Here is a 20,776-nt window from a genome sequence, read left to right as displayed (position 1 = left end):
TATACAGGGTGTTACAAAAAGGTACCGCCAAACTTTCAGGGAACATTCCTCACACACAAAGAAAGAATATATGTTATGTGGACATGTGTCCGGAAACGCTTACTTTCCATGTTAGAGCTCATTTTATTACTTCTCTTCAAATCACATTAATCATGGAATGGAAACACACAGCAACAGAACGTACCAGCGTGACTTCAAACACTTTGTTACAGGAAATGTTCAAAATGTCCTCCGTTAGCGAGGATACATGCATCCACCCTCCGTCGCATAGAATCCCTGATGCGCTGATGCAGCCCTGGAGAATGGCGTATTGTATCACAGCCGTCCACAAAACGAGCACGAAGAGTCTCTACATTTGGTACCGGGGTTGCGTAGACAAGAGCTTTCAAATGCCCCCATAAATGAAAGTCAAGAAGGTTGAGGTCAGGAGAGCGTGGAGGCCACGGAATTGGTCCGCGTTTACCAATCCATCGGTCACCGAATCTGTTGTTGAGAAGCGTACGAATACTTCGACTGAAATGTGCAGGAGCTCCATCGTGCATGAACCACATGTTGTGTCGTACTTGTAAAGGCACATGTTCTAGCAGCACAGGTAGAGAATCCCGTATGAAACCATGGTGGTGAATCGAGGAAGTACAGTACATACTAACGAAACTAAAATGAGCTCTAACATGGAAATTAAGCGTTTCCGGACACATGTCCACATAACATCTTTCCTTTATTTGTGTGTGAGGAATGTTTCCTGAAAGTTTGGCCGTACCTTTTTGTAACACCCTGTATACCTTCTGCGGCTAACGCCGCCCCTGCCGTCTCTTAGAGGTTATTGCACTTCGACGTCAAGCGTAGGCGGCGTGAGTTTACCATTTATTTGCTACCTCAGCAGCAAACGGAGTAATTAATTCGCACTGACAGATATCTGCACCTTCCATCTTTGCCCACGAAGTAATACTGACTACGTATTCTTTGCAGTGTCCATAGAACATACCACAAGTGGCGAGTTCCAGAGAGTTACGCGGATAAATAGATGTATAATAAGGGGACATGGCTCTACCGACTAACGGTACGTTGCTTTGAAGTGAGTGCCGTAATGTTAACATCAGAAGGCCACTGTTTACGATTGATTCTTGTTCTTAATTTCTGACGTGTGCACGCCACTGTTGTTTTAAATAGAAAATAATTTCGTCAACAACACAGTGTCAGGAAGTACTTCTAGAGTTTTTCTGATCTTAAGTGCATTTTTGCTCCAGTAATACAAAACATTTCGCCTCGTTAATGTAACTTTGTCTTTAATACCCTTTTAGAATAACCAAGAAGATAAGTACGCGATGTGGCAAGGATCCTTTCAGAATGCAGCAGGACTGACGAAAGTGATGTTCGCTCAATGTTCTGCTACTGAAAATGCTGACGACAAATTTCGCTTTGTTTTGTTAGTTTCCAATCATTCCTTCTCAGAGCGTTTCCCGATAGAGCTCTTCGGGCTGGAATGATAGGAAATCTAAAGTCAAATGACAGAAATAAAGGAACTGTCGTAAAAGTAAACAGCGCAACCAGAATTCACGTATACAGGGTATTACAAAAAGGTATGGCCAAACTTTCAGGAAACATTCCTCACACACAAATAAAGAAAAGATGTTATGTGGACATGTGTCCGGAAACGCTTAATTTCCGTGTTAGAGCTCATTTTAGTTTCGTCAGTATGTACTGCACTTCCTCGATTCACCGCCAGCTGGCCCAATTGAAGGAAGGTAATGTTGACTTCGGTTCTTTTGTTGACATGCGACTCATTGCTCTACAGTAATAGCATCAAGCACATCAGTACGTAGCGTCAACAGGTTGGTGTTCATCACGAACATGGTTTTGCAGTCAGTGCAATGTTTACAAACGCGGAGTTGGCAGAAGCCCATTGGATGTATGGATTAGCACGGGGCAATAGCCGTGGCGCGATACGTTTGTATCGAGACAGATTTCCCGAACGAAGGTGTCCCGACAGGAAGACGTTCGAAGCAATTGATCGGCGTCTTAGGGAGCACGGAACATTCCAACCTATGATTCGCGACTGGGGAAACGACGAGGACACCTGCAATGGACGAGGCAATTCTTCGTGCAGTTGGCGATAACCCTAATGTCAGCGTCAGAGAAGTTGCTGCTGTACAAGGTAACGTTGACCACGTCACTGTATGGAGAGTGCTACAGGAGAACCAGTTGTTTCCGTACCATGTACAGCGTGTGCAGGCACTATCAGCAGCTGATTGGCCTCCACGGGTACACTTCTGCGAATGGTTCATCCAACAACGTATCAATCCTCATTTCAGTGCAAATGTTCTCTTTACGGATGAGGTTTCATTCCAACGTGATCAAATTGTAAATTTTCACAATCAACATGTGTGGGCTGACGAGAATCCGCACGCAATTATGCAATCACGTCATCGACACAGATTTTCTGTGAACGTTTGGGCAGGCATTGTTGGTGATGTCTTGATTTGGCCCCATGTTCTTCCACCTACGCTCAATGGAGCACGTTAACATGATTTCATACGGGATACTCTACCTGTGCTGCTAGAACATGTGCCTTTACAAGTACGACGCAACATGTGGTTCATGCACGATGGATCTCCTGCACATTTCAGTCGAAGTGTTCGTACGCTTCTCAACAACAGATTCGGTGACCGATGGATTGGTAAACGCGGACCAATTGCATGGCCTCCACGCTCTCCTGACCTCAACCCTCTTGACTTTCATTTATGGGGGCATTTGAAAGCTCTTGTCCACGCAACCCCGGTACGAAATGTAGAGACTCTTCGTGCTCGCATTGGGGAAGGCTGTGATACAATACGCCATTCTCCAGGGCTGCATCAGCGCATCAGGGATTCAATGCGACGGAGAGTGGATACATGTATCCTCGCTAACGGAGGACATTTTGAACATTTCCTGTAACAAAGTGTTTGAAGTCACGCTTGAACGTTCTGTTGCTGTGTGTTTCCATTCCATGAGTAATGTGATTTGAAGAGAAGTAATAAAATGAGCTCTAACATGGAAAGTAAGCGTTTCCGGATACATGTCCACATAACATATTTTCTTTCTTTGTGTGTGTGAGGAATGTTTCCTGAAAGTTTGGCCGTACCTTTTTGTAACACCCTGTATACGAGGGCTATTCGGAAAGTAAGGTCCGATGGGTAGTGAAATTGAAACGATAGTGAAGCTTCGCGCAGACGCGTTGGGCAGTGTCTCTAGTATGGCCATCGACTGCGTCACGTCGCTCTTCAAACTTGTGAGCGCACAGTGAGAACGTGAAGACACCCAGAACAATAGTGGGGCAGCGAGGACGCTCCTGCGGCGTTTTTGATTGGATGTGCTTCATCACCCACCATACAACCAGGACTTGGCTTCCTCTGAGTTTCATATATGCTCCCAAGAATTTCTGGCCAGAAAGACAACATTTTTCCACAGACAACGAACTGCAGACCAGCGTAGAGAAATAGCGGGAAGCACAGGTGGGTCGACGAGGGTATAGGAAGGCTGGTAGAGCGCTACGACAGATGTCTTAAGTCTGAGCGGCGGCTATGTAGAGTAGTAGGTGGAACGTGCAGCGAACTGTTCCAAATAAAACTTTTTTATTATCACTGCTGTTTCCATTTTTTGACTCATCGGAAAGTTCTTTGCGAATAACCTTCGTAAAATAAAATACCACGTGAACGATTCCACTTACAAATGAAACGTGATTCTGTTACACTTTAGACTGTAATCAGACCGATTAGTACACCCATAAATGACACAAGCTAGCATTTATGACCAAAATACTACCATCAGAAGTTAATGTTCGGAGAAACTCACATGGCGAATGTCGACTTCAAGTTTGTAATGTCATGACAACTCTCCTTATACAGTAATATATGCATTAATATATGTGAGCTCAAGGCTGAAACCTATGACTTATATCAGACACGATAGAGGATGATATCGATATAAATTACAGAACGTCTAATTTCACTGAGAGATCCAATGATTCGTACAATAAACACGCTCCTCTTAAAACCGTAACATAAACTCTGCATCATAGTTTATTGATCACCTTCAACACATCTTGGGAATCAGAGACAAGACATACCGGGTGATCAAAAAGTCAGTGTAAATTTGAAAACTTAATAAACCACGGAATAATGTAGATAGAGAGGCAAAATTTGACACACATGCTTGGAATGACATGGGGTTTTATTAGAACAAAAATTAAAAAATAATAAAAAGTTCACAAAAGTCCGACAGATGGCGCTGGACAACAAAACTGCTACCGTGACGGGTGAGAGGTACCCCGATATGTTACAGAATCGCATCATCCCCAGCCTGGCTGATAAACACCTGCTGGAACGTACGATATTTATGCTGGATGGCGCTCCACCCCATATTGCTAGACGGGTGAAAGATCTCTTGCGCGCGTCGTTTGGTGATGATCGCCACTTTCGTCATGCTTGGCCTCCCAGGTCCCCAGACCTCACTCCGTGCGATTATTGACTTCGGGGTTACCTGAAGTCGCAAGTGTATCGTGATCGACCGACATCTCTAGGGATGCTGAAAGACAACATCCGACGCCAATGGCTCACCATAACTCCGGACATGCTTTACAGTGCTGTTCATACAGCTATTGTTGAGGAATGATGGTGGACATATTGAGCATTTCCTGTAAAGAACATCATCTTTGCTTTGTCTTACTTTGTTATGCTAATTATTGCCATTCTGATCAGATGAAGCGCCATCTGTCGGACATTTTTTGAACTTTTGTATTTTTTTGGTTCTAATAAAACCCCATGTCATTCCTAGCATGTGTGTCAATTTGTATCTCTCTATCTACATTATTCCGTGATTTACTCAGTTTTTAAATCTATACTGACCCGGTAGAAATGGCACTTCACTTCAAAAAACCCTCTCGCCTACAAGCAACTACACATCCGGATTAGTCAGTCTGAGAGAAATGCAAAACTCAGGTATTCACACTCGTTAACTAAGGACAAAGGCAGGCCCGCCATGCCATTCTGTGGATAAAATGTACACGGTTTAGAAAGAGGCAGACCCAAACCTTCACCTGTACCTCTAGGCCCTACTGTAGATCTAAACCAATACTTCACCACACTGGCGCCTTTATTTGAACAACCCGTAAAGACGCAAAACATCAATTCCTAGATAAAAACAATGGTTGCTATAAGCGCAAGGCAGTTACTCAGTCGCATAACTGTTAATACAGACAGAAAATCCGCTCCACAAACCATTTCTGAAGCTGCAGATGATGCCATTACAGTTCAAATGATCAAATTCATTGTAGGTCCACATCATCTTTGCTTTGTCTTACTTTGTTATGCTAGTTATTGCTATTCTGATCAGATGAAGCGCCATCTGTCGGACATTTTTTGAACTTTTGTCTGACTACCGGCCCACTTGCACTGAATTAGCGTCACGTAAGGCTTTAAAATCTACTAATTACTTCATCTGAGACAATCTTGGAGGGCCGCGGTTCAAATCCGCGACCGACCGTCCAGATCTAGATTTTCTGTGATTTCCCTAAATTGCTTTAGGCAAATACCGGGATGGTTCTTTTCAAAGGGCATGGTCGACTTTCTTCCCTAATCCAAGCTTGTGCTCCATCTGTAATGACTTCGTTGTCAATAGCAAAGAACCCTAACATTCCTTCTTTTCCTGCAAATAACCTTCTAGACGTAAACCAATAAAGTTTTCGCAAAGCTCACAGCACGATGACTGCTCAAATAAAGTTGATAGACGATTTGGTATTAGCTATGCACAAACAAAAAGCGACTATTACACTATGTGATCAAAAGTATCCGGACATCCCCGAAAACATAGGGTTTTTCATATTAGGTGCATTGTGCTGCCACTTCCGGACAGGTACTCCATATCAGCGACCTCAGTAGTCATTAGAAATCGTGAGAGAGCAGAATTGGGTGCTTCACGATACTCACAGACTTCGAACGCGGTCAGATGATTGGGTGTCACTTGTGTCATAAGTCTGTACACGAGATTTCCACACTCCTAAACATCCCTTGGTCCACTGTTCCCGATGTGATAGTGAAGAGGAAACGTGAAGGAACTTGTACAGCACAAAAGCGTACAGGCCGACCTCATTTGTTGGCTGACACAGACCGCTGACAGTTGAAGAGGATTGTAATGTGTAATGGGCAGACATCTATCTAGACCACCACACAGGAATTCCAAACTGCATCAGGATCCACTGCAAGGATTATGACAGTCAGGCAGGAGGTGAGAACACTTGGATTTCATGGTCGAGAGGCAGCTCATAAGCCACACATCATGCTGGTAAATGACAAATGAAACTTCACTTGGTATAAGAAGTGTAAAAATTGGACGATTGAAGAGTGGAAAAATGTTGTGTGGAGTGACGAATCACGGTACACAATGTGGCGATCTGATGGCAGGGTGTGGGTATGGCGAAAGCCCGGTGAACATGATCTGCCAGCGTGTGTAGTGCCAACAGTAAAATTCGGAGGCAGTGGTGTTATGGTGTGGTCGTGTTTCACATGGAGGGGACTTGCACCCCTTATTGTTTTGCGAGGCACTATCACAGCACAGGCCTACATTGATGTTTTAAGCACTTTCTTGCTTCCCACTGTTGAAGAGCAGTTCGGGGATGGCGATTGCATCTTTCAACAAGATCGAGCACCTGTTCATAATGCACAGCCTTTGGCGGAGTGGTTGCACGACAATATCATCCCTGTAAGGGACTGGTCTGCACAGAGTCCTGACCTGAGTCCTATAGAACATCTTTGGGACGTTTTGGAATGCCAACTTCATGCCAGGCCTCACGTATCAACAGCAATACCTCTCCTCAGTGCAGCACTCCGTGAAGAATGGGCTGCCATTCCCAAAGAAACCTTGCAGCACCTGATTGAAGGAACGTATGCCTGCAAGAGTGGAAGCTGTCACCAAGGCTAAGGATGAGCCAACACCAAATTGAATTCCAGCATTACCCATGGAGGGCGCCAAGAACTTGTAAGTCATTTTCAGCCAGGAGTCAGGGTACTTTTGATCACATAGTGTAACTCACGTACGTATTTCTATATACCACTACATAACAGCCATCCTCTTACATTCAGGAAACTAATGTAACAATGTCATTCAAAACCTTGGAGAAATTAAAGTCCTTTCTATGTTACAACACCTTTCTGAAACACCATACTCACATTGGTAATCAGAAGTAAATAATTTGAGTGATATGGTTAATATTTTGATGAAGAACTGCTCACATAGTAGATATGAGGAGATGTTGTTGGATCATGTAGGAGAAGATTAATCAGTAAGTACTCGTGAACCTGTACGTGGAATGCACACTTCCAAGAATACTATAGGAGCAATAGGTAGGCACAGTGTGTGCAAGGAGACTGTCAAACCCACAGCTCAGTTCTGTCAGTGGATCATTCTACACAGCAGTGCAATGCTGAGGTTCCTGCTGTGTGTATTGCTCACAGACGAGGACTCCTTCAAGTATGATGGTGTTTTCATGTGATGCAATAATCACATCTGGAGTGATGACAGTTTCTATGCCACATCTGTCTAAGCAGCAATGAGTCTCTGCAACTTGTAGGCAACAATCACACAAGAACTCTGAAAAAGAAGAACTCATCCAGTTTTGTTCGGTCGAAAACATCCCACACCATATTAACCTAGTGTACCAATAAGAAATAATAAACAGAGTAGAAAGTTCTAAGTTCTTAGGTATTCACGTTTTCTAAGATTTATTCTGGAAAAAATCATATAGTAGAACTGCTAAAAGATTTAGGTTCAACTGCTTTTGCCGTAGGACCACAAATTTGAATTGTTGTTGGAAGGTGCTCGCTGTTTATGCAATAAAAAACTAAATTTTCATTTAAACCATTAGATGCTTATCTCAAACTGCTCAGCTTGCAGTTCCTCTCTCATGTATATATTTCTTACCTTAAAAGGTTTGGACACACTCTGTGTGTAGATGGGTCTCCATAGTCCTTCTATTCAGTACTGTTGGTGAATTATATACATGAACACTTTGGTTGTGTTGCAGCTGGAGAAGCTGGTCAGTGAGATGGAGTCCATCTACAGCACGGCCAAGGTCTGCGACTACAATGATGCCACCAAGTGTGACCTCAGCCTGGAACCGGGTCTGTATATCTCGGACACACAGCTTTCTCTTATCTTCTTGTGACACAATAGCTATTTTGTCAGATATTTCTCACATCAGTACCTTTAGTATATGTTGTATCAAACTGTTCTCATTGAACTCAGAAATGGAAATTAGGGTTCAGCATCGTGTCAGCGATGTGGTCGTTAGAGATGGTGTACTGGGTTGGATCAGAATAGGATGGGGGAGGAAATGGGCAGTGTCATTCTTAAAGAAATCAATCTGGCATTTGCCTTAAGGAGTTTAGGAACACTTCAGAAAACTGAAATTTGAATGCCCAGACTGGGTTTTGAACTGCCCTCCTCCCAAATGCAAGTCCCATGTCTTAACCAGTGCCCCAAATCAATCAGTGTTTCATTTACTCTGTGAAGGACTGTAGTGGAATAAGCATAGAGACTAATTTTGATTATGACTTTCTTAAATGGAGCAAGAATTGGGATAAATTTTTCTCAGCTTGACAGGAAGACTGTCCATTTTTCGAAGCAGTCCATTTGTGGTCAATCCAATTCCTCCAGTGTACTGAATGTATTGTATCCTTTAAGTGTGATAACAGAATGTCTGCCATAATCTCTTTACTGATCAACATAATCATTTAGATGGTGACTGGCAGGAGATGTCAAATCAGGTGTGGATCTAGGCTTCGCTGCTCCTCCACTGTTTGTTTTTTGCTTTGATTTTGTCACATTTACCATGAGTATGGTACCTTTCCTAACTAGTTCTAATTAATTCACTTTATTTTTAAGTACATTGTTGTTGTTGTTCCCTCAACCTAGGTCCAGGGTGACTGTTTCATACAGGCCCTATCAGATTCTTTTTCCAGTCTTCTTAATTGGCCAAGGTAGTCCGTATTCTGAAAGCTCCTTAATTCCATGACTTTTTTAGGACTGTGTGTCAACTGACCTGCTGCTGGCTCACAAATGGATACATTTACTTTTTTAATCAAATTAGTATTAATTTGTTGTTGTAGTTTATTAATTCTCACCTAAAAATGAAACCTGACATTCCTATATGAATTATTAAGTGGTTACTACAAAATGCTGGAGAACAAACACCACAATCAGTGCTAACTTAATTATTTTCTCAATGAAGTACAATAGTCATTGTTGTAGGAGATTGTAATACAGCATATTCAGGTCCACAGGTCTTTCTTACATGCATGTATCTTCAAAAAAAAATGGTTCAAATGGCTCTGAGCACTATGGGGCTTAACACCTATGGTCATCAGTCCCCTAGAACTTAGAACTACTTAAACCTAACTAACATAAGGACAGCACATATCTTCAATTGGCATGGTTTATATAAATAATTCTTTTAATTTTTTCAATCTTATGTTTTATTCTCATTCGTCTCAATACATTTATTACATTCCAATTGTCATTCACTCCATAAATTCTTCCAATTACTCGCTATTATGTTCACATTACAACTTTTTGCTATGAGCTGTACATAATAACTCTCTGTTGCAGAATAAACCATGCATCCGGTGAAGATGGTGCCAATCGAAAGATAACATGTACAGTCAAATGTTTAACAGCAATACTGATCTCCAAAATATATTCTTAAATTTAACTTAATTATTAAAAACATTTCAATCCTACAAAACAAATTAGTTAATTCACTTGCCAAATGTAGAAAAATTGCAATTTGACTGGAATATATACATATTTATGTTATTATAAAAGTGATTTGGATTTCACAGATCCACATTTATGTATCAAATATGCACTGTTCTGCCACTCAAAAATTATAAATGATCAGATTTACACACCATGTATCAAATCACAAAGTCTAATATCCTGATACCAGCTCTTAAAATAACAAACGATATGAGTGATATGCTGCATCTTGAAACACTGTAGTGAACATACTGATAACTTTATATTGTTACATATATGCAACGTAGGACTTTGCCTTGCCCCTTTATACAGTTTCTCACTTTATGATCAAAGTCATCATGGTAATCATACTGATATGTGCTTGTTTTGTGCCTGCAGAGCTGACAGAGAGACTGGCAGAGAGCCGAGACCCTAAGGAGCTGTCTCACATATGGGTGGAGTGGAGGCATGCTTCGGGAGAGAAAGTCCGCTCACAATTTGAGCATTACGTCGCTCTTAGCAATGAAGCTGCTGTCCTGAACAGTAAGTACCTACACAAAGATGACATTATCTCTGTTGAGACTATATTTATTCATTTAAACCACCATTAGCCTAAGGGGCAGTGGTTTAAGTGCCATACTAAGGATCTAAAATTGCAAGGTTTAATCTCTGGTCACTCCCAGGATTTTTATCAGGTGAAATGGCAAGTTGAACTGTGTTTTGGATGCTACATTAAACTATAGGCCATTCTATAACCATCTGCATAAGCCGTTTGAGAGGTTGAAGGAAGACAAGGGCATACCACTTTCAATAGGCCCATGCCTAGTAGAGTGCTATCATGTTCAAACCACAGCATAGGATGCTGAAAACTTTACCTTTACTATTAGTCAAGTTCAGCTATATGGCCTTTTTATGTGGAAAAAGTCAATGCATAGAAAGAAACTTCCACATGGGAAAAATATATTAAAAACAGAGATTCCAAGACTTACCAAGCGGGAAAGCGCCGGTAGATAGCCACAATAAATAAAACACACAAACACACACACAGAATTTCTAGCTTTCGCAACTGACGGTTGCTTCTTCAGGAAAGAGGGAAGGAGAGGGAAAGATGAAAGGATGTGGGTTTTAAGGGAAAGGGTAAGGAGTCATTCCAATCCCGGGAGCGGAAAGATTTACCTTAGGTGGAAAAACGGACAGGTGTACACTCACACACACACACACACACACACACACACACACACACACACACACACACACACACACACACACACATATCCATCCGCACATACACAGACACAAGCAGACATATTTATAGGCAAAGAGTATGGGCAGAGATATAAGTCGAGGCGGTAGTACAGAGGCAAAGAAGTTGTTGAAAGACAGGTGAGGTATGAGGGGCGGAAACTTGAAATTAGCGGAGGTTGAGGCCTTGCGAATATAGAGAAGAGAGGATATACTGAAGGGCGAGTTCCCATCTCCGGAGTTCAGATAGGTTGGTGTTGGTGGGAAGTATCCAGATAACCCGGATGGTGTAACACTGTGCCAAGACGTGCTGGCCGTGTACCAAGGCATGTTTAGCCACAGGGTGATCCTCATTACCAACAAACACTGTATGCCTGTGTCCATTCATGCGAATGGACAGTTTGTTGCTGGTCATTCCCACATAGAAAGCGTCACAGTGTAGTCAGGTCAGTTGGTAAATCACATGGGTGCTTTCACACGTGGCTCTTCCTTTGATCGTGTACACCTTCCGGGTTACAGGACTGGAGTAGGTGGTGGTGGGAGGGTGCATAGGGCAGGTTTTACACTGGGGGCAGTTACAAGGGTAGGAGCCAGAGGGTAGGGAAGGTGGTTTGGGGATTTCATAGGGATGAACCAAGAGGTTACGAAGGTTAGGTGGACGGCGGAAAGACACTCTTGGTGGAGTGGGGAGGATTTCATGAAGGATGGATCTCATTTCGGGGCAGGATTTTAGGAAGTCGTATCCCTGCTGGAGAGCCGCATTCAGAGTCTGATCCAGTCCCGGGAAGTATCCTGTCACAAGTGGGGCACTTTTAGGGTTCTTCTGTGAGAGGTTGTGGGTTTGAGGGGATTAGGAAGTGGCTCTGGTTATTTGCTTCTGTAGCAGGTCGGGAGGGTAGTTGCGGGATGCGAAAGCTGTTTTCAGGTTGTTGGTGTAATGGTTCAGGGATTCAGGACTGGAGCAGATTCGTTTTCCACAAAGGCCTAGGCTATAGGGAAGGGAGCGTTTGATATGGAATGGGTGGCAGCTGTCATAATGGAGGTACTGTTGCTTGTTGGTAGGTTTGATGTGGACGGATGTGTGAAGCTGGCCATTGGACAAATGGAGGTCAACGTCAAGGAAAGTGGCATGGGATTTGGAGTAGGACCAGGTGAATCTGATGGAACCAAAGGAGTTGAGGCTGGAGAGGAAATTCAGGAGTTGTTCTTCACTGTGAGTCCAGATCATGAAGATGTCATCAATAAATCTGTACCAAACTTTGGGTTGGCAGGCTTGGGTAACCAAGAAGGCTTCCTCTAAGCGACCCATAAATAGGTTGGCATACAAGGGGGCCATCCTGGTACCCATGGCTGTTCCCTTTAATTGTTGGTATGTCTGGCCTTCAAAAGTGAAGAAGTTGTGGGTCAGGATGAAGCTGGCTAAGGTGATGAGGAAAGAGGTTTTAGGTAGGGTGGCAGGTGATCGGCGTGAAAGGAAGCGCTCCATTGCAGTGAGGCCCTGGACGTGCGGGATATTTGTGTATAGGGAAGTGGTATCAATGGTTACCAGGATGGTTTCTGGGGGTAACAGACTGGGTAAGGATTCCAGGCGTTCGAGAAAGTGGTTGGTGTCTTTGATGAAGGATGGGAGACTGCATGTAATGGGTTGAAGGTGTTGATATACATAGGCAGAGATACGTTCTGTGGGGGCTTGGTAACCAGCTACAATGGGGCGGCCGGGATGTTTGGGTTTGTGAATTTTAGGAAGTAGGTAGAAGGTAGGAGTGCGAGGTGTCGGTGGGGTCAGGAGTTTGATGGAGTCAGGTGAAAGGTTTTGTAGGGGGCCTAAGGTTCTGAGGATTCCTTGAAGCTCCGCCTGGACATCAGGAATGGGATTACCTTGGCAAACTTTGTATGTAGAGTTGTCTGAAAGCTGACGCAGTCCCTCAGCCACATACTCCCGACGATCAAGTACCACGGTCGTGGAACGCTTGTTAGCCGGAAGAATGATGATGGATCAGTCAGCTTTCAGATCACGGATAGCCTGGGCTTCAGCTGTGGTGATGTTGGGAGTAGGATTAAGGTTTTTCAAGAAAGATTGAGAGGCAAGGCTGGAAGTGAGAAATTCCTGGAAGGTTTGGAGAGGGTGATTTTGAGGAAGAGGAGGTGGGTCCTGCTGTGATGGAGGACGGAACTGTTCCAGGCAGGGTTCAATTTGGATAGTGTCTTGGGGAGTTGGATCATTAGGAGTGGGATCAGGATTATTTTTCTTCATGGCAAAGTGATATTTCCAGCAGAGACTATGAGTGTAGGACAGTAAATCTTTGACAAGGGCAGTTTGGTTGAACCTGGGAGTGGGGCTGAAGGTGAGGCCTTTGCATAGGACAGAGGTTTCGGATTGGGAGAGAGGTTTGGAGGAAAGGTTAACTACTGAATTGGGGTGTTGTGGTTCCAGATTGTGTTGACTAGAATTTTGAGGTGTTGGGGGGAGTGGAGCTGGAAGTGGGAGATTGAGTAGATGGGAGAGACTGGGTCTGTGTGCAATGAGAGGAGGTTGAGGTTTGTTGGAAAGGTTGTGGAGGGTGAGTGAGTTGCCTTTCCGGAGGTGGGAAACCAGGAGATTGGATAGTTTTTTGAGGTGGAGGGTGGCATGCTGTTCTAATTTGCGGTTGGCCTGTAGGAGGATGCTATGAACAGCCGGTGTGGATGTGGGAGAGGAAAGATTGAGGACTTTGATTTGGGATAGGAGTTGACGGGTGTGTTCCTTGGCTGAGTCGATGTATAAGTGAAGGATTAGGCGGGTGAGGGCTATGGATTGTGCAGTTTGGAACTGGTATAAGGACTGATGGAAAGAAGGATTGCAGCCAGAGATGGGAACTTTAAGTGTGAGACCTTTGGGGGTAATGCCAAATGTCAGCCAAGCCTGAGTAAATAAAATATGGGAGCGTAATCTGGCTAGGGTGAAGGCATGTTTGCGGAGGGAATGTAAATAAAATTTAATGGGGTCGTTGTAGGGATGTTGTGAGGTTGACATGGTATTAGAAGGTGGAAAGGGTAATATGAGGTTAAAGTGAAAATAAATAGAAATATATATAGGGAGAGATAAAGGTGTGAAAAAAGTCGAAAAGTGTTGGTTTGAGATGAGCTATGTTGTTCCTGTGCTGAACTTAGGTTGGTGAACAACAATGGGTGCAAAGGTTAGGTAGTTGTGTTGTCTCCAACACCTTCAGCCCCACTCCCAGGTTCAACCAAACTGCCCTTGTCAAAGATTTACTGTCCTACACTTGTAGTCTCTGCTGGAAATATCACTTTGCCTCTTGGTTCACCCCTATGAAATCCCCAAACCACCTTCCCTACCCTCTGGCTCCTACCCTTGTAACCGCCCCCGGTGTAAAACCTGTCCTATGCACCCTCCCACCACCACCTACTCCAGTCCTGTAACTCGGAAGGTGTACACAATCAAAGGAAGAGCCACATGTGAAAGCACCCACGTGATTTACCAACTGACCTGACTACACTGTGACGCTTTCTATGTGGGAATGACCAGCAACAAACTGTCCATTCGCATGAATGGACACAGGCAGACAGTGTTTGTTGGTAATGAGCTGGCTGGCTAAACATGCCTTGGTGCACGGCCAGCACGTCTTGGCACAGTGTTACACCGTCCGGGTTATCTGGATACTTCCCACCAACACCAACCTATCTGAACTCCGGAGATGGGAACTCGCCCTTCAGTATATCCTCTCTTCTCTATATTCGCCAGGCCTCAACCTCCACTTATGTCAAGTTTTCGCCCCTCATACCTCACCTGTCTTTCAACAACTTCTTTGCCTCTGTACTACCGCCTTGACTTATATCTCTGCCCATACTCTTTGCCTATAAATATGTCTGCTTGTGTCTGTGTATGTATGGATGGATGTGCGTGTGTGTGTGTGCGCGCGAGCATATACCTATCCTTTTTTCCTCCTAAGGTAAGTCTTTCCGCTCCCGAGATTGGAATGACTTGGAATGATTTGGGTGAAGGTCACAGTTAAAGCAGGCTCAGACATGGTAATTGGATGTCTCTATAGGCCCCCGGGCTCAGCAGGTGTTGTGGCTCAGCACTTGAAGAATAATTTGGAAAATATTTCGAGTAGATTTCCCCACCATGTTATAGTTCTGGGTGGAGATTTTAATTTGCCGGATATAGACTGGGAGACTCAAACGTTCATAACGGGTGGCAGGGACAAAGAATCCAGTGAAATATTTTTAAGTGCTTCATCTGAAAACTACCTTGAGCAGTTAAACAGAAAACCGACTCGTGGCGATAACATATTAGACCTTCTGGTGACAAACAGACCCGAACTATTTGAATCAGTTAATGCAGAACAGGGAATCAGCGATCATAAAGCGGTTACTGCATCAATGATTTCAGCCGTAAATAGAAATATTAAAAAAGTAGGAAGATTTTTCTGTTTAGCAAAAGTGACAAAAAGCAGATTACAGAGTACCTGACGGCTCAACACAAAAGTTTTGTCTCAAGTGCAGATAGTGTTGAGGATCAGTGGACAAAGTTCAAAACCATGGTACAATATGCGTTAGATGAGTATGTGCCAAGCAAGATCGTAAGAGATGGGAAAGAGCCACTGTGGTACAACAACCGAGTTAGAAAACTGCTGCGGAAGCAAAGGGAACTTCACAGCAAACATAAACATAGCCAAAGCCTTGCAGACAAACAAAAATTACGAGAAGCGAAATGTAGTGTGAGGAGGGCTATGCGAGAGGCTTTCAATGAATTCGAAAGTAAAGTTCTATGTACTGACTTGGCAGAAAATCCTAAGAAATTTTGGTCCTATGTCAAAGCGGTAGGTGGATCAAAACAAAATGTCCAGACACTCTGTGACCAAAATGGTACTGAAACAGAGGATGACAGACTAAAGGCCGAAATACTAAATGTCTTGTTCCAAAGCTGTTTCACAGAGGAAGACTGCACTGTGCTTTCTTCTCTAGATTGTCGCACAGTTGACAAAATGGTAGATATCGAAGTAGACGACAGAGGGGTAGAGAAACAATTAAAATCGCTCAAAAGAGGTAAGGCCGCTGGTCCTGATGGGATACCAGTTCGATTTTACACAGCGTACGCGAAGGAACTTGCCCCCCTTCTTGCAGCGGTGTACCGTAGGTCTCTAGAAGAGCGAAGCGTTCCAAAGGATTGGAAAAGGGCACAGGTCATCCCCGTTTTCAAGAAGGAACGTAAAACAGATGTGCAGAACTATAGACCTATATCTCTAACGTCGATCAGTTGTAGAATTTTGGAACACGTATTATGTTCGAGTATAATGTCTTTTCTGGAGACTAGAAATCTACTCTGTAGGAATCAGCATGGGTTTCGAAAAAGACGGTCGTGTGAAACCCAGCTCGCGCTATTCGTCCACGAGACTCAGAGGGCCTTAGACACGGGTTCACAGGTAGATGTTTCTTGACTTCCGCAAGGCGTTTGACACAGTTCCCCACAGTCGTTTAATGAACAAAGTAAGAGCATACGGACTATCAGATCAATTGTGTGATTGGATTGAGGAGTTCCTAGATAACAGAACAAAACATGTCATTCTCAATGGAGAGAAGTCTTCCGAAGTAAGAGTGATTTCAGGTGTGACGCAGAGGAGTGTCGAAGGACCGTTGCTACTCACAATATACATAAATGACCTTGTGGGTAACATCGGAAGGTCACTGAGGCTTTTTGCGGATGATGCTTTAGTATATCGAGAGGTTGTAACAATGGAAAATTGTACTGAAATGCAGGAGGACCTGCAACGATTTGACACATGGTGCAGGGAACGGCAACTGAATCTCAATGCAGACAAGTGTAATGTGCTGCGAATACAGAGAAAGAAAGATCCTTTATCATTTACCTACAATATAGCAGGTCAGCAACTGGAAGCAGTTAATTCCATAAATAATCTGGGAGTAGGCATTACGAGTCATTTAAAATGGAATGATCATATAAAGTTGATCGTCGGTAAAGCAGATGCCAGACTGAGATTCATGGCAAGAATCCTAAGGAAATGAAACCCGAAAACAAAGGAAGTAGGTTACAGTACGCTTATTCGCCCAATGCTTGAATACTGCTCAGCAGTGTGGGATCCGCACCAGGTAGGGTTGATAGACGAGATAGAGAAGATCCAACGGAGAGCAGCGCTTCGTTACAGGATCATTTAGTAATCGCAAAAGCGTTACGGAGATGATAGATAAACTCCAGTGGAAGACTCTGCAGGAGAGATGCTCAGTAGCTCGGTACGGGCTTTTGTTAAAGTTTCGAGAACATACCTTCACCGAAGAGTCAAGCAGTATATTGCTCCCTCCTATGTATATCTTGCAAAGAGACCATGAGGATAAAATCAGAGAGATTAGAACCCACACAGAAGCATACCAACAATCCTTCTTTCCACGTACAATACGAGACTGGAATAGAAGGGAGAACCGATAGAGGTACTCAGGGTACCCTCCGCCACACACCGTCAGGTGGCTTGCGGAGTATGGATGTAGATGTAGATGTAGATAGATGTAGACTCCTTACCCTCTCCCTTAAAACCCACATCCTTTCGTCTTTCCCTCTCCTTCCCTCTTTCCTGAAGGAATATATATATGTATGTGGCATCCCAATGACAGTTTATCAGATAATCAAAAAATGTCTAGAGATGAGCTCCGTAAAACTGAAAACAGTGTATGTTCTCACTCATTGCCAACCAGTTGTTAATACCAGTGTATGGGAAAAGATATATCTCAAAGATGCATCTGCACCATCTGTGACAACAGAGACATTTGCCAACTCATTTACAAATTGTGTGCTACATCACACTATGTGATGCACTAGTTGTTGTTTGAGTGTCACGTGACATTAATTTATGGCTTTGTACCAATGAAGGTGACATTGCGCCTGTCTCCAACTTAACGTGTCATCATTATGCTAAGCAGCAATCTCTTATTCCTTATTTTGTTGATATTCCAATCTGGAGTTTTGATTGTTCAAAACTGGGTTATAGTGGTTTCACATACACAGCCTCAGTAGAAATAATGTCATCTTTCAAGAAGTTTAAAATAACTATAGAACAAAGTTTCAAAAGGACACTTCTCTTCTGCTTGCAATGGACATTCTGCACAAGGTACAAAAAATGTGGAGACCTCAGTTGCAGGTTTAAATAAATTTCTGGGAAGCTGAGGTGCACTCCCTTAATGTAAAAGTTCAGCTTCCAGCATTCCAGTGGTATTAATTGCTTCACAGGCTACTTTCCTGTCGGGACACTCTGGGTCAGTGCAGCATTCTGTTCTTTCTTTCCCTTTTCACAAATGAGATAAAAGAATTTTTGTTGGCTAATTCACCAAAATAATGAAATTTTATGCCATCTTTCAAATGGTGTGTATGAAAAAATTTATGCAGGAGATACACAAATGATGTATGATTACTTTAGACTGTTTTAACATCTGAAACTTTTGGACTGGCCCAAAAAGTAAAAATTATCAATATACCATAACTTTCAACTGTGTCCATTCAGGTGTTAGTATCATACACAATAAGATGTTTTAAGCATCATATCCAGATAATTTACTGTCCCTACTTGATCTCAAAGAGTTCTAAAACAGGTTATAACACAACAATCATATATCACCTCATTCATAATCTCAAATGCTGTTCAGTATTTACGATAGCAGGAATTTAGAGCATCTCAGTTCCCCTACAATTGATAACCAAACAGCAATTCTTCACGACTATTGTATTCAGTAGCTGATGTACTTGGAATACAAATAACTTGAAGTGGCTTTATTATTGACCATACCAAGATCCCTTCATAAAATTTAGTGCTTTTTTTCTACATGAATATTGCTGCAGTCCTGTGCTGAAGTGATACACAGAACAACTGAAGAAACACCATATTGAACTGAAATTAAAATGTAGCATTTTACAATCTTAAATATAAAAATTCACAAGTAACTGTGTATAGTGGATGATCGTATTTCTTGCAGTAGCCTCTTCAGTGACCTAAGGGCACACATGCTCATGCTCCCCCCCCCCCCCCCACACACCTGCCTCCCCTCCCCCCTCCCCCCCCCCCCCACACACACACATCCTATGTCCAGTTCTATTATAATTCTCTTCTTTAGTTTTAAGGAATCAAATGAAGAATACATTTGGTGACACCAATTCTGGTGGGCCAACTGGCTAACTTCAATGCTAATTAAACCAGAAATGATGCAATGTATCAATTTTTTTCTTGGCAGTTTTTGTCAGTTTCAGGCAGAGAGGGAGATGGGCTGGGGAAGAGAGGGAGAGGGGGAAGGGGAGGGGGATGAGAGAGAGAGAGAGAGAGAGAGAGAGAGAGAGAGAGAGAGAGAGAGAGAGAGAGAGACTGCACTTTTTAGAGATGTATGTGTGACTTTGACCTTCAACGTCGATTTTCCAGACTTCACGGATGCGTCGGCATACTGGCTAAAGGACTACGAGGCAGAAGACTTCCAAGACCAAGTGAAGGCTCTCTGGGATCAGGTAAAGCCACTTTACCAGCAACTGCACGCCTACGTCCGCCGCAGGCTGAATGAGAAATACGGGGATGATGTCGTCAACCGCCGTGGGCCAATCCCAGCTCACTTATTAGGTAATGTATGTTGTTTCTGTACACTCTGACATGTGTCAAGTGCATCACAAAGGGATAATCTCAAAAATATTTCGTTCATTCAAATATGATAGTTGTATTGTATCGTATGGAACAGGGGACCTAGAAACGATGGAGAGGCTTCGTCCCCTCCGTAGCCCTCAGTGGTTCACAGCCCCACAATAGGCTACAGTAGTCCACTCAACCCACCGCTGCCCCACACTGAAGCCAGCCTTTAATTAATACCAAAGTAATTAACCATTTTGTCAAAAGCATTGTTTGTATAATGATGTATGTTAATTTCATCATTGAAACAAATAATTCGGCTTAACCCTTGTAGTAGAAGACAATGTTAAAAAGAACCAATTTTTCGATGTAATCAGTTAATTTAATGATTTAAGTTTTAATTGTAAATTCTGTAAATTAAATTTCGAACTATGTGTTGTTTCAGCACATATTATTGTGAGGATATATAAGGGCTCGATTTTTGCTCCTGAGACATTCAGTCCACAGCTTAGTTTCAGACGAGGAACCTGTATTGGTTAGATCAAGAACAATGCATCCGTGAAAGAAATTTAAGACAATTAGGCCATGTGTTAAAACAATAACAGTGCCTGTTCCATACGTACCTGATTATTCCGAAAGAATTGTGAATTATGTGGTTATGTTTTTACTGCTCATAGATATTCAACAGTAAACTATTGTAGTATGTGTATGTTTGCCTGAAAACTATTAATGAGGCTTATTGAAAGTTAAACAATGGTGCACTGGCCATATTAAATGTGTACATCGGGTGGTTGGGAAAAGTGAAAGTAAACAACTGTGAAATGCAAATTTGTTCCTGTCAGTTACATCATTTACAGTAGACAGTACTGCACTTCCACACCCTAGTTTTTCAGCCAGTACGTCGACACCAAGAACAACAAATGAAGAAATAAAGAAAGCAGGGAACGTCATCACAATCTTACTTTACATACATGACATTTTATAGGTAATCCAATGAAACACCATGTGTATTTTCATGAACTTTCATTAGATTTCCAGTGGTATTCCACCGTACAACATATTTTATATTTACAATTATCAACAAGTAAATGACCAAATGTGTGAGGTTTTCCTGAAAATGTACACATTTCAGATTTGTGAAATACCAAATACTA

The 20,776-nt window shown here is 42.8% G+C and overlaps 1 protein-coding gene across 7 annotated transcripts in view; it reads left to right on the top strand.

The window, feature by feature from the left end:
- Positions 1-20,776, top strand: part of LOC126293313 (angiotensin-converting enzyme-like) — a 270,653-nt gene that overhangs the window by 214,763 nt on the left and 35,114 nt on the right. For all 7 annotated transcript variants that reach the window (XM_049986454.1, XM_049986453.1, XM_049986456.1 and 4 more), the window contains 3 exons: positions 8,057-8,153; positions 10,168-10,311; positions 19,428-19,619. In XM_049986454.1, coding sequence (XP_049842411.1) covers positions 8,057-8,153; positions 10,168-10,311; positions 19,428-19,619 — 433 coding nt within the window. The remainder of the gene's footprint in view (positions 1-8,056; positions 8,154-10,167; positions 10,312-19,427; positions 19,620-20,776) is intronic.

This window comes from Schistocerca gregaria, chromosome 10 (assembly GCF_023897955.1).
Source record: "Schistocerca gregaria isolate iqSchGreg1 chromosome 10, iqSchGreg1.2, whole genome shotgun sequence".
Lineage (NCBI taxonomy): Eukaryota > Metazoa > Arthropoda > Insecta > Orthoptera > Acrididae > Schistocerca > Schistocerca gregaria.
This window is presented reverse-complemented; position numbering and strand designations above follow the sequence as displayed.